At 38.1% G+C, this 14,228-nt stretch overlaps 3 protein-coding genes and 1 pseudogene across 9 annotated transcripts; 1 reads left to right on the forward strand and 3 right to left on the reverse strand.

Moving 5' to 3' along the window:
• Positions 1-687: 687 nt before the first annotated feature.
• Positions 688-3,669, reverse strand: LOC104758958 (threonine dehydratase biosynthetic, chloroplastic). The gene is made up of 9 exons (XM_010481966.3): positions 3,157-3,669; positions 2,845-3,024; positions 2,486-2,755; positions 2,116-2,322; positions 1,788-2,036; positions 1,639-1,709; positions 1,442-1,559; positions 1,199-1,333; positions 688-1,102 (listed from the first exon to the last, which is right to left on the reverse strand). The coding sequence occupies exons 1-9, from the start codon at positions 3,559-3,561 to the stop codon at positions 962-964; spliced, it is 1,776 nt and encodes a 591-aa protein (XP_010480268.2). The 5' UTR covers positions 3,562-3,669; the 3' UTR covers positions 688-961.
• A 934-nt stretch (positions 3,670-4,603) lies between these two features.
• On the forward strand, positions 4,604-6,703 carry LOC104759158 (peptidyl-prolyl cis-trans isomerase FKBP16-4, chloroplastic). Of its 5 annotated transcripts, none has more exons than XM_087482709.1 (10): positions 4,722-4,963; positions 5,071-5,211; positions 5,322-5,377; positions 5,470-5,525; positions 5,740-5,821; positions 5,895-5,969; positions 6,061-6,150; positions 6,234-6,311; positions 6,381-6,421; positions 6,507-6,703. In XM_087482709.1, the coding sequence occupies exons 6-10, from the start codon at positions 5,931-5,933 to the stop codon at positions 6,532-6,534; spliced, it is 276 nt and encodes a 91-aa protein (XP_087338835.1). In that variant the 5' UTR covers positions 4,722-4,963; positions 5,071-5,211; positions 5,322-5,377; positions 5,470-5,525; positions 5,740-5,821; positions 5,895-5,930; the 3' UTR covers positions 6,535-6,703. The 5 variants fall into 4 exon arrangements, 3 of the variants coding, with proteins under 3 accessions (XP_010480453.2, XP_087338835.1, XP_087338872.1); XR_015578803.1 differs by having other exon boundaries at positions 4,604-4,963; positions 5,740-5,802; XM_010482151.3 differs by having other exon boundaries at positions 4,676-4,963; positions 5,740-5,797.
• A 33-nt stretch (positions 6,704-6,736) lies between these two features.
• LOC104759057 (transcription initiation factor TFIID subunit 12) lies at positions 6,737-9,886 on the reverse strand. 2 transcript variants are annotated; one of them, XM_087482624.1, is made up of 9 exons: positions 9,214-9,820; positions 8,853-9,106; positions 8,650-8,742; positions 8,020-8,511; positions 7,634-7,708; positions 7,463-7,541; positions 7,306-7,370; positions 7,168-7,203; positions 6,737-7,051 (listed from the first exon to the last, which is right to left on the reverse strand). In XM_087482624.1, the coding sequence occupies exons 3-9, from the start codon at positions 8,728-8,730 to the stop codon at positions 6,941-6,943; spliced, it is 939 nt and encodes a 312-aa protein (XP_087338750.1). In that variant the 5' UTR covers positions 8,731-8,742; positions 8,853-9,106; positions 9,214-9,820; the 3' UTR covers positions 6,737-6,940. The 2 variants fall into 2 exon arrangements, with proteins under 2 accessions (XP_087338750.1, XP_010480364.2); XM_010482062.3 differs by lacking the exon at positions 8,650-8,742 and having other exon boundaries at positions 8,948-9,106; positions 9,214-9,886.
• Positions 9,887-10,437: 551 nt separating this feature from the next.
• On the reverse strand, positions 10,438-11,307 carry LOC104759262 (germin-like protein subfamily 3 member 2 pseudogene; annotated as a pseudogene). The gene has a single exon (XR_015578876.1). The product of XR_015578876.1 is annotated as a germin-like protein subfamily 3 member 2 pseudogene (transcript).
• Between the last annotated feature and the right edge of the window lie 2,921 nt (positions 11,308-14,228).

Genomic DNA, 14,228 nt, shown 5'->3' on the forward strand with positions numbered 1-14,228 from the left:
TTTATTTAAACCTCTTTCAATAAACATACAAATCTGCATCATAATATCTCTATATTTTTATTTTTCTTAATGTTTTCAGTAAAACCATATTCAAAAAACACTCTTTATTTAAACACCTATTTTCAACAATCATACAAATCTGCATAGAAAATAAAAATATCTATCATTATTAAAATAGTTTAATTAAAAAGAGATATAATCAATTTAGTGTTTTTTTTAACGGAATACAAGTATGTGGTTAACCGCGTAATAAACTAATGATTGTGACTTTTTTTGCCGGTGACAACAAAAAAATGATGGATTTGGTACTTAAACAAGATTAGGCTGTAAACTGAGCCTAAAAAGCTAGATAGAGGCAAACCCTTGTTAGTCTTTGCCTCATTGAAAAAAACAATCACCAAGTTTTTAAGAACATCATAAGAGTCTGACGACTACAACTACAACTAGACAGATGAACAACATTTACTACCAATCATGTCTCGTTTCATATACATCCGAAAAACGTGAAAAAGTCAAATTTATTTAGTGTTTACAAGAAGAGCTCAAGCGCATTTTTTCTTAGTTATACTTTTTGATGCAAAGTTACGTTTTATCTCTGCTTTTAACACCTCATCGGCTCATCGTTCTCTTTTGTCTTATTCTCTACCAGAAAGTAGTTTAATGTCTTTTCAAAATCTGCATAACATATTCAAAACACTAGAAAACTACTTTTTATTGGGAGGCTAGCCTCAAATTACTTGGTGAAACCCAAAGGTATCCCAAGGTCTACAGAGTTATACATATGTAGCAAATAAATAAAGGTTACTCACTCAACTACTACGGTGACAGAGGCCCGTACTAAACGTACAGACCCGAGTAAAAACAGACAAAAGTAGCTCAAGAACAACCTAATCAGGAGGAAGACTCTGATGTGTTCTTCTACTTCTTCCTGGGATTTAGATTATCCATCACAGCTTCTAACTCAGTGCATCAGAAGCTGAAAGTAGTCGTCATCACTTACCAAGAAGTAGTCATATCCAAGAGCGTTAGCTCGGTCTTTAAATTCCCCCATTTCTTGCTCGGGCACTTGGATCCCCACCAGCACATTCGCGCCCGTCTCACCCTTTTTTAAAAACAAGGAAAGATTGTATAGTAAGCACCAGACTGAAAGTTCCATTAAAACATTTTTTACGATGAAATGGTGAATTGTGAAACAAACCTGTCCACGGTAATGGAAAAGGCTGATGTTCCACCGTGGACTCAAAGAGTCCAAGAAGTTCATTAGAGCACCAGGTCTCTCGGGAAAGGTGAACCGGCATAGAACCTCGTCTTCAACACTTGATCTTCCACCCATCTTGATATGTATAAAGTGTGATTCACATATCAATCAATGGAAATGAATCGGAAATGTGGTAATCATAAAGGAGAATTAAGCACAGAGAGAAATCGATCAAGGACGCACCAAGTAACGCAGGTGATCTTTCACTAAGTCACTGGTTGTGAGATTGACAGTTTTAAGTTGAGAGCATTCCATTCTATTCTGTAGTGCTTTGAGCTCATCGGCTGTGTGAACTCCAACACTAGACAAACAGTACACAAAAATTGTGCGGATTTGAGGACAAATAAACTACTCGGAAGAAAAGTTAATTCCACACTTACCTGTATAATACAACAGCCTCCTTTTCTGTGCTACATCTATATTTGAACTCGGTTATGTTCACTGGTCCAACCTGCACCCATCAATGTTTTGTATTAGATGCCCTCTGTACTGGGATTAACTTCTATATGCTATAATACAAAACACACACCAGTTCACAGAATTGCTTAAAGCTTCCAGGTTTTTCCGGCATGAGAGTAGCAAGAACAGCCTCCTGTTGCCTACCGACATTGGCGAGTTCTGTCACCATCCTTAGCTTGTCAAAGTTCATGTTGGCACCACTGGTTATGGCTACGACATTCACGTCCTTTAGGCCATAATATTTACAGTATGCCTCAGCTCCAGCGAGCGCGAGAGCACCTGCTGGTTCCAATATGTTCCGTTTCTCCTCAAACATATCCTGTAGAAACAAGTATAAGAATATCTACATTTTAAAACACCATACCACAAGAGATAACGAATCAAGGACAGTACCGTACCTTTATTGATGCACAAATAGCATCACGAGTGACAAGAACTACACCATCCATTAGATTTCTGCTTATACGAAAAGTCTCTTCACCAACTTCTTTAACTGCAACACCATCAGCAAAACCCCCAACCTTGTCCAATATCACTCTCTCACCGTGATGCAGCGACAACGCCATTGCATTTGCATCAGCTGGTTCTACACCAATGATCTTCACCTGCACAACCCCGAAGTCACAGTAAGAAACAGAAGCTACAGATCTAGACAACAAAAGGAACTCAATTCTCAATGAAACTGTCAGATTTTGTCCCAGCTAGCTGTTAGTAACAAGAACAGAACCATGGTGACACTGTAGAAACAATCACTGTTAGAAACAGTACCTCGGGAGCAACCCTCTTCACATAAGCAGCAATACCAGCTATTAAACCACCACCACCAACTGGCACAAATATAGCATGTAATGGACCCTTAGCCTGACGAGTGATCTCCATCCCAATAGTCCCTTGTCCAGCAATAACATCCGGGTGATCAAAAGGAGGTATAAACGTTAGACCCTCTGCTAAAGCTCGTTCCTTAGCATGTGCTTGTGCATCATCATACGTATCCCCCTTACGAACAACCGTTGCACCCAACTCCTCAACAGATTTCCACTGTGTTCAATCCCAGAAGACAATCAGATACTAAACTTCAGAGATATGATCCAAGACACATAGAGAAATCTTAAAAATTGAAACATTACCTTGATCTCTGGGGTTGTTTCAGGCATATAAATCAGAGCACTGCAGCCGAGTTTCCTAGCAGATAAAGCAACTCCTTGAGCATGGTTTCCAGCTGAGGAGCAGATAACTCCTTTTGCTAACTGATCTGCTGGTAGTTTCACCATCATATTGTAAGCTCCACGAAGCTTAAACGAGAAAACCTAAAACATATACATCCACCACTCAGTCTCAAGACATAAATCTCAAATGTAACCTCTATTTCCATACATGATTCAGCCAAAAATGTATAAATCTCGAGACTTTTAAAAAAGGGAGAAGCTTTATTAACTTACAGGTTGCAAGTCTTCTCTTTTAAGAAGCATTTTAACACCTAACCTCTTAGAAAGCTTCTTAGCCAATTGAAGTGGTGACTCAATGGCGACGTCGTAAACCTTAGTAGACAGTATATTCGTCAAATACTCCATAGCTTCCGCGATGCTTCCGTCCTCGGGATCGTTCGTACGTTCTGGTACAGCACCGAGGTAACCGGCAGGGTATTGCAACGAGTTCGGAGAGACCTTGAGACGTGGCAGAGGAGCCATCGGAGGCGGTGGAGCCATAGATGTGTCGTCTCGAGACAAAACTGCGACTGGGATACGAGATCGAGAGAAGTGAGTGACTCCGATCACAGGTTTTGAAGGCAGGGGAATGTGGCTACGGAGAGAGGATGGAGCCGTTGGAAGCCGGACGGAATCCATGGCGGCTCTGGGTTTATAGAAAGAGAGAAAGAGATACAGAGGGAGAGAGCGAGCTAATAAGTGGCGGCTCTTATAAGAACAACAACAAAACTACCCGTGACCCGGTTTGGTTTTTAACCGGTTCTCACCAAACATTAAACATGACTTTTTTTCGTCGTTATATGGATTTAACCGGATACATTTATTACAACGAACCAAAAAAAGGGAAAAAACCCGAAAATAGATTATTTCATTTTTTTTGGCAGTTTAATTCCTCTAATTATTAAATTTTTCAAAAAAATACTTAGTTTAATTTTTGTTGTCTAATCCTTCATTTAATTAATAACGGTAGATCCATACTTACGACGTAACGACTGTTAACTCTAATGACGGAAATATTAAATAGAATTAAAATATAACTCACGTGGTTAATTAGAGGGAACTAAAGACATTGTTGCCCTCTTCTTCTTCTCCTAAATCGATTTCTAGTTGAACCCTAAAATCCTAAACATTACAATTGAAATTAACAACGGTTTCATACCTCCTCTCTCAGTCGATTCTTGCAACGAACACACCACACAATCAACCAGAACCGCAACTACTCAGACGACAACTATCATCGCAATCAAAGGAATTCTGGATTTGAAGTTTGAGAAAAAAAATCGCTTTTAGGGTTCTAGAGTTCTAAAACTCGAAAACGATTTGGGGGAAGAAGAAGAGGGCAACAATGTCTTTAGTTTCCTCTAATTAACCACGTGGAATTATATTTTAATCCTAGTTAACATTTCTGTCATTAGAGTTAACAATCGTTATATCAGAAGTATGAATCTACCGTTATTAATTAAATGAAAGTTTTAAAGACAACGGAAATTAAACCATGTATTTTTTGGGAAATATAATAAAATGAATTAAACGGCCAAAAAAAAGTAGATGACATATTTTTCGGGTTTTTTCCCATTAATCACTATCATCCAAATGTACACTATTTGCATATTTAATATCTACTACGGTCGCAATTGGTGGATCATCATAAATTTATAATATTGGAAAGACAAAAACAATTGTTCAAAACTGATTAAATACATTGTAGGAATTATAGGTTTTAAAATATCAATTTTTTAAGCCAAAAAAAACAGAAGAGGTTTTTATTTATTTATATATAAGGTTTGGTTGTAAACAAATGGGTGACTTGAGAGAATCTAAAATTTAGAGAACTAGTGGATGAGAATTCCAATTTTATCCCTTTGCTCTGTCACACACACAGTTAAGGGCACACCGCAAGAATCATCAGTCAGTTTCTTTTGTTGTTAGACAAAAGAATCAGTGAACTTACACAAAAACGTTGAAACAACAATGATCTTAACAATGAAACTTGTTCACCCTTTCCATCACTCTTTATCTTCCTCCGTTCCTTTTACATCAAGTACACTTTATGTTATCTCTATCTCTCTCTCTCTCAATTACGTGTACTAAGCACTTACTTGTATGTTTTTGAACCAAGTAAGCAAAACATTGTTTTGCAATTTGCAGGAAAAAGGCAATCCAAACCGTACCGGTGCTCGTTGCCTTCTCCCGGCGGTGAAAAGATCATCAGATCAGAGACGGTTGATTCTCCGGCGCCGGTGAGCTATGAAGGGAGAAGGGTTTTGCTTGGATGTCTCCTCGCTTCCGGTTAGATGCTTTTTCTTTTAGTTCTCGGCTCATTTACCACTTAAGCTATAGCTTTGAATCAGTGAATGAATCCTTAAGAAGTTGTTTTGCCTGAATCACAAATTACACAGGTTCTGGGATGTTGTTAACTGATTCAGCCGAGGCCGTAAGCACCAGCAGAAGAGCTGTAAGCAATAATAGATATCTATAGGACTATACTGCTATACATACATTGTGTTCTTGACTCAATATCAATCTCTTACATACCATTCTCTGCAGCTACGTGCTTCCAAGTTACCTGAAAGCGACTTCACGACTCTTCCCAATGGTCTCAAGTCCGTACATTTCTCCTTTTCCTACATACTAGTGTTATTTCTCATTAGTTAGGTTGAAAACAGCTTTTATGAGACATTTTAAATGTTTTAGAACTAGCCTCCCTGCCTTTAAGTCCTTAATCCAATGCATGCATCATCTTACGCCAAAAAGGATTGAAAAATCAAGTCTTTATCGAAATAACCACAAGTTTGGTTTCTGTTAATTCTATTGCAGGTACTATGATATAAAAGTTGGCAATGGAGCAGAGGCTGTGAAAGGATCTCGGGTCGCAGTACGGTTGTGAATACGTTTCCTGGTTAACTTCGGACAATGTAAAAATGCAACAGCTTTAACAAGCGTTGATGCTTAACCCAAGTATTGTGTTGCAGGTTCACTATGTTGCAAAATGGAAAGGGATAACGTTCATGACAAGTCGGCAAGGACTTGGTGTTGGAGGTGGAACGGTCAGTATATAAGGCTATCTATCTCACAGAATCCATTACTATATTTGAATATGGAAGGATCGTTTACTGATAACAAAGAGTGTTTTTGCAGCCTTACGGGTTTGACGTTGGACAATCAGAGAGAGGCAATGTTCTGAAAGGACTTGATCTTGGTGTTGAAGGGATGCGTGTAGGTGGTCAGGTTAGTTCTTGAAACCAAAGCTTTCACAAAAGGCAGGTCACTCAAAGTTTTGTTCTGCTGACCCTCTTGAACTTTATATACAGAGATTAGTGATTGTTCCTCCTGAGCTGGCTTATGGGAAGAAAGGAGTGCAAGAGATTCCTCCAAATGCAACGATAGAGGTAACCAAGTTTAATAGATCTTTGTTGGCTCCTAAAGTTGTGTTCATTTATGTTACCTTTCATTTGCAGCTTGACATTGAGCTGTTATCAATCAAGCAGAGTCCTTTCGGGTATGTGAGATCAATCAACTAAACCCCGGTAAACTTGATCGAAAGAACATGCCTTGAAAGCTTTCTTTTCAATTTTATTTTGCAGGACGCCGGTGAAGATCGTTGAAGGCTAAAAGGGATAATGAAGTAAAAGTTGTACCCCAAGAGTTTTTGTGTGGACTCCACCAAATGTCCACACATCAGTAAAACTGTAAAATTGATCAAAGCTTTGGAAGATTCAACTGTATGAGAAGAATCTGTTTAATCATTAATGGATAATACTGACTTCCCGTTTCATAACCACTAGATATGCGTCTCATCTCTCAATTCAGACACTTTTGTGCTTTGCAAAACATTGAACCAATTCAATCCCATAAGGTAGTAAGATTGTTTACAAATGGTTAAAATTAAGATCCAGACTGGCCTCCATGCTTGTATCTTGGACTGACATCTAGATACGGTACAAAATGGGTTTTACAACATTCGTACTCTTTAATGAAAATTTCCTACCAAGCACGATTCGAGGGTTAACCTAATACATCAGTGATTGAAAGTTGAAGCCAAGGGATTAGCAGGTGTCTTTGCCTGACCGCCTCTCCCGAACGCATTCCTGGCGTTTGCTGCTTCCGTTGCTGTGACAGACTTCTTTATCTTCAAAACCAACAACAAAAATCTTCAATATACGAGTTTCTCTTCTAGTCATTACTTTAATCTAAAACTGACTGCTGAGGTATTTAAAATCAATTGTGCTTATACTTAAAACTTACAGCGGCAAGTCGCTCTTTGTGAATATCTGTTGTCAGCTGCAAAACATTATCCAAGGAAACAACTAGAGAAGTTAGGAACTATCTTGAAAATTGGATGAACTGACAGAAAAGAAAAAGAAAAAAAATGCCAATTCTTACTGGCTTTCGAAATGTCTTGAACTCATCACTGCTAAAACCAGGAGGCCTGATATTCCAGTTTCTTTCTACATTTAAGGAGAAAAGGTACCAACAAGAAATTAATCATCGTGACTGGAAAGGAAATGAAAGAAATGAGAAGACAATAACCAGAACGAACCAACATGGAGCAGGATGTCCTTAGCCTCTAGAGTATCTGACTTTCTATGTTTGGCTAAAGAACAACTAAAAGTTGTGATCTGGATAAAAAGAAACACGACGAGCAGGACTTAGAAAAGAAAACTCATCAGAGGACAGAAATGTTGGAAACAATGTGGTGTGAGCTACTTACTGACTCTACAAAATCTTCAGCAATATCAGCAAGGATGTCTTCAACCTCAGGGTCCAATTTCTCTGACGGATCAATCTGTGGATAGGCAAGGCATTTTTAAATTCAGAGAAATAAATCAATGGATATCATGCAGAGAGATTGAGTGCAATCACCATAAACGTGAAACCTATAACTATAGATATATGTTATTACTAAATCTGTTCAAAGTCACCATGGCATGATCACTCACGGCCTCTTCTATTTTATTCTTATCTATCCAAGTGGTAGTTATCAATCATACACTAAGTGAGAATTAAGCGTGAGAGTGCAAATACTAATCTATTCCATAGTCAACATGCAAAATGGATTACCCGAAGTTGAGAAAATAAAGATAGGTAAGTGGATACCTGCTGAAGTAACTCATGGATACTTCGTTTCCCCAGGATACGATCATCAGATGCCTCATTCTCTGCAGAAACTTGGTTTCCTGGTTGAGCCACCGGAGGCTGGCTTGGCATTACCGGAGAAGTAACTTTCTGATTTACAGACCCTTGGACCCGGGTTGGCTGATGTGGGTGAGGTAAAGGCTGCTGCGGAGATCTAAGTTGTTGAAGCTCCTCTTGAGGCTGATGTAGTTGTTGAGATTGTTGTTGCTGAGGCTGTGAAGTTGACGCTGACGTGGAAAGATGTTGTTGTTGAGGAAGATGAGGTCTTTGTTGCATGGAGGGAGAATTTACTTGTGGTCTATACGTAGGGGGTGGCAAAGGCGGCTTCCCTTGGGGAGTAGATGATAACCACGGTTGATTAATGGCTTGCAAGCTTTGTTGTGCTGCACTAGTAGATTGAACACTAGGAGAACCAATGGGTGAAGGTCTCATAAGGCTATGTCCTTGAAAGTTCTGCCAAAAATAAAATATAAGTGTGCGTACAAAGTTCATGAAGAGTTCTGTCAAACGAAATCAAAAGACGAATGACGAAAGAGTTATACAAAATAGCAACGAAAGATTGATGCTGGTCAATGAACCAACTGAACTTACAAAATAAGGATATGCAAGGTTAGGTGGCTCAACGTTACTACATAAATTAAGCTCTGATGTATCTCTATGACCAAGTAACATTCACCTAAAGCTCTATCCAGCAACCAGAACACTTGAGTAATTAACAAACTAAAGAAAGTGACCAAAACAGATTGTTAATACTTCAAAAGTTTTAAGCTAATGAGGTGAATAATCATTCCCACCTCATATAAGGCAAACTTTGCTATTAGCAATGAGTCACAAAGCCGAACTTCCTAATTGTCAAGGCACAATGGCAAGAAGCGTCAAAAATACATACTTGGGTAACAGGAGACTGGGTAGTTGGGGAAGTAGCTGGCCTTAGAGACGATTGAGTTGGTCTCTGTTGGTGCTGAGCCATCCCACTCGGTCTTATTTGTGAACCTGAGCCAAGTGTCCCCATCATCCCAATTCCCTGAGTTCCTTGCATCATCCTAACCTGAACACACACACACACACACAAAAGTTAGTATTTTTCTTGTATCTTCTGAATTCTACATAAGCTATAACAAACACAATTCTCTGAAATATAGTGAAAGATTTCACCTGCGGGACACTTGTATTGGACGTAGCTTCTGACATTCCGACAGTTCCACGACCTAATCCGCCGTATTGTTGCCCAAAAGAGCCGGGAAAAGCAGAAGGCGAATGCTGGGAAGGTGAAGGAGAAGGAGAAGGACTCGGAATTGGGGAAGCTGGAACGCCAATCGCCATGCCACCTCTTTGTTGCCCAGTAATAGGTAAAGATGACGAAGAAGAAGAAGAAGAGGCCGGAGCTGATGAGGAAGATAACAATGGCGACGAAGCGGAGGAGAAGTGAGTGTAAGAGGAGTGTTGTTGCCATGGTCTCGAGTACGCCGGCGGAGGAGGTCGCCCCAAAGGCTGGGGGATGTTCTGTTGCTGTTGAGTCGCTGGAGATGTCACCGGGCGCGTGTATTGAGGAGGATTAGGGTTTGGATTGAGCGACGGTGGTGGTGGAGTTGGGGAAGAAGGAATTGAGGAAATGTAGGAGGAGCTTGGATTCGTGGAAGGAGGTTGTTGAATCTGTGATGAAGCCGATGGTTTGGAAGCCGAATCCGATGGCTGGGGCGGTGTTTCCGGTGGCTGAGACGCCGTCGTGCTTTGCCGTGACTGATCCATTAAAATAGTTTGTGAATGTGGAGGGAATGTGATGTTGAGTTTATAGAAAATCTAATTGAACCGAAATTCCCGGTACAATATTAGCAACTAAACCGATACCGTATAGTATAAATACCGGGTTTAATAATTACGTCTGTTATGTGAGGAAAACCTCTATACGAAAAAGAGGGTTTCAACCAATGAGTAGACCAAAGAATGGAACGCAGCGTTGCAATATGCTCAGAGCTGGTTTCTATTGCTGGAAATGTAGCTTCCAAGTAAAGGAACTTTCCCTTTACTTCTCTACTTATTGAAGATGTTCAACACGCTGCAAATTCTTTAAAGGTTTTTTAAAGATGCTTGCAGCCTGAAAAGGCCAAGATTTATAGATTCAGTTGGAACTTAGTTAAGGTCTATACCTCTATGAGACTGAGGTTACCGATCAAGTCGAAAAGAATGTGAACTGTGAACCACTCTGTTTCTCACATATAGGTTGAAAATTATAGTAATATAGTTAGCATCACAATATATTTGAGAAGGTTTGTAACCTTAAGAGCCTTATAAAAAAGAAACCGGCATTGGTTTTGATATATTTTGTGGATTGGAGTTGTCAAATTACAAAGCTGGTGAGTGATGTTACCAAACTTAATATAGGTCAATCAATAATAATTTCATGTAGAAAGAAACTATCAACATGCATAAAGACGACCGTATTTGGGGTCAAAAATATAAATAATAAAGTGATCAAGAACGATTACTTAAAGATAAATAACTTAACAAGTTCCATATAATAATCCCCTTAAGAGAAAACATCAATGTTCATTAGACATGACAGGATCAAATCTTTTCTTCAACGTACCAATCTGCTTAATACTCATCCCAAAAGCTTTCATAAGCAACTCCTCATTGATCCCTGACCCAAAAACCACCGACGGTATCTTCTGAATCCCAGGGCTTTGGCTATTTAGTCCAGCGAGGATAGTGGCCGTAACATCTCCGACGTTCATCTGAAAATGTACAAGCCCTTTTGGGTAAACCATCATTTCTCCTTCTTCCATCACTTTGGCGTAAACCTTATTGTTCGAGTCAACAAAACCGGAGTAAACCCGTCCTTTAACCAAGTGAGCTACTTCTGTGGCCCGTGGATGGTAATGTGGCGGGTTTATGGATCCGGGTTTGAGATCAGCCCTGACAAACGACAAGCCTAATGTGTTAAGTCCCGGGAAGTTTGTCGGGCTTACAGGCAGGGTGGCGAACCCCGTCTCAGTAAAGTTCCCAGCGGTTTTTAGACCGGAAAAGACAAAATCTTCGGTGGTTACTTCGGAGGAGTTTTTGCAAGGGAGGTTGGTAGAGAAGTGATGGTCATGATGAGGAGATGTCATAGGTTTCGGTATACAGAAGTCTTGGATCGGATCGGGGTCTGAAGCTAATGTGAAACATACATTAAAACAGAGAAGAAGAAGAGCTTTTAGAAAGAACAGAGTGTTTGCTTCCATTTTACTTGAGGTGTGGAGAAGCGTTGTGTTATGTCCGGTTTAAATAGGCATTATTTGGAGATGGAGGGGGTAAATATTATGGTTTCAATTTCCGGTACATTGCTTGGTACTGTTGATTAATCAAAACCAGATTGCCATACTTGATACTGTGAAATTGTACCAAATGTAAAACCATGTTTGGATATGTGATTTTGGTTATCTATGGGAGTGGTTAGGCCGGTACATTGACTGATAAACCCTTTTTTGGGCTTGATTGACAGATCTCTAATAGAATTTACTATTCGTCGATGTAAATCAAAGATACAAATTAATCCCAAAACAATAGAATTGCGAATAAAAGTTGAAATATAACTGGAGTCCATGGTTCTGATCCTGGTGTCATCCCCGGTTTATAATGTGATTTTGGTTAAGGCTTAACCAAATGGACAAACGAGTCTTGGTGTGGTCCAAAATCTATCACTTGGGTTGAAACAGAGGCACGTATTAGGCGTGCTATGTGCGCATGCCATGATATTCAAAATGATGAATTTGTTTGCCTAAGCTTTATCTATTTATTTTATATATGGATATTATAAAAAGATTAATATCCAAGGCATGAATAATTAGAGAGACACAAACATTTTTTTCGGTGTTGAAAAGGTTTAAGAAGAGAATAAACAACCTCAAATGTTTCTTAATTTGTCATCTCTATCGGATTAAGTTGATCACACATCTTTTTAAACCAAATATCTTTAAATTGAGTTAATTACATGATCACAGTGATGGTGAGAAAGGCATGCGATGAAATTTGCTTTTCTTATGCTTGTGAAGGAAGTAAAATAAATAAATCAGGAGGTGATGATGAACAATAGCTCCCATCATCATTATGTTTCGTATATCCACAAATAGTATTTTACTATTTTCTAAAATATATATATATTTTTTTTTAACACTTCGTTCTCATTCATTCAATGATTCAGAATCTTATACAAGAGTTAGATAGATTAGAATTACACCAATACTGAGCAAATTAAAATACACATCCACAAATACATAACCTAACAATAAAAAAACGATAGAGAAGCGACTTTCCACGATGCTTTGAATAACGAAGCCTTACTCGCCAACAGATTATTAAACATGTTTCTTTCTCTCTCTAGAATTAATCCCAAAATTATGACATCGTCCTTCTTGCCTATCTTCTCATAGAAGAAATTCCATAGTTGTCTTATATCACTGGTGATACTCAAAATCTTCTCTTGCATTATTTCTTCCAGTCTCCATAGAATTGTTATGCCTAGATCCCACAATCGCCGATCGATATGCCATAAAACTCTGTGGACTTTACTCAATCCCTTCTAGTGATGGGGATTGTGGAAATCAGGCATCATAAAAAATCAAGAGATTGTTCACGAAGATAATAGGCTCGTCGTGTGTGAAGCCAGGAGACCAATACATTTTAACGAACCATGAATAAATAGCCTCCCAAAACGGAAGAAGATGCTGGAAACGAAAGTGATTCCACTTGCTAAATGAACATTTCCAAATCGAAATTACATAAACGATTTGCTTGAGAGGACACCGGTTAATACCCCTGCTTCCCAATTTGGCATCGATTTTTTATGAAACTGAGAATCGATTGTGAACACAAACACAAGCGTTGCCAACATCCAGAAAAAGGAGATAGATCGGAAAAAATTCCGATATAATTGGCTGCCTCCCAAGGCAAATAAAAAAACAGGAGAAAAACAAATCAATAAAAAAAATAAAGAAGAACCACCGGCAAATACCGGCGGCCTGTAAAAGCCAATGACAGAAACGGTTGTGAAGATCGCCTTTTGTGTCGCTTGATAGAGAGCCAATGATAGTTTTTATTTATTTATCTAAAGATTGTGGACGAAAAGCTAAAATATACTATGAATTATTGAAATTACTGAAAAAACTTACAAGTGAAATTAAAAATTGGGAAGTGAAACGCATCGTTTAATGCAGACCGGACCGGAGTGATTCAATTGAACCGGTTCGTATGGAAGCTACTGTAAGTACAATTCCGACAGATGTCAAAAAGAAAAGAAGTAAGTACAGTATATCGTAATTACATGTTATTCTGATGAAGTCTAATTCAAAACGGAGTGACTAAACCTAATCCGAACGGAATCCAATCCAAAACTCTGATTAGACACCCATACTCATTAATATCATTTAGATTATCACAAAGTAATCACTTTTTAAAATATAAATATCAAGTCATAATTTACAGAGTGCGGATGACTTATTAATTTGAACAGTAAAATATAATTAGTAATGTATTGGTGGTGCAGGTACCTAAACCTCAACCGGCTTGACTGGTTCCATACCAGATGAATGGGCTTCAATGCGTCTAGAAGTTTTGTAAGATAATTTGTGAGCTATATACAGTATAACTTCTATAAATTAATAATAGTGAAAATTTATTAATTTTATAGAGTATGAATTTATAGATACATTAATAATTGTTAATCTATGGAGATATTTTCATAATTCGGTAATTTTTTAATTGTTATAATTAATAGTTTCTCAATTACAAAAAAAGTTAACAATTTCATCTATCGAAGTAAACACCAAACAAAAGATAATACAACAAAAATATTAGAAATATGGATTTTAACAAAAATTAATGTAAATTTCAGAAAAAAGAACAGCACAAGTCATATTCTCTAAATTTTCTTATATGTGTAAATATATTTACATAGGGATTTTCTTATATATATATATAGAGAGAGAATTATTAATTTATAGTATTGTTGGGATTATATATTTACATAGGGATTTCAAAAAAAAAAATTTGTTACATTATTGAATTGTTTCAAAAATTACGTGTAAAATTTGTTTTCAATGCAAGAAGCTAGAGGGAAATAAGTTTTCAGGCAGGATTCCTCCCCAAATTGGCAACTTGGTTAATTTAGAGGAACTGTGAGTTTAATTTTT

The sequence above is a fragment of the Camelina sativa genome, chromosome 1, assembly GCF_030686135.1.
Source record: "Camelina sativa cultivar CO46 ecotype springtype chromosome 1, ASM3068613v1".
Classification (NCBI taxonomy): domain Eukaryota; kingdom Viridiplantae; phylum Streptophyta; class Magnoliopsida; order Brassicales; family Brassicaceae; genus Camelina; species Camelina sativa.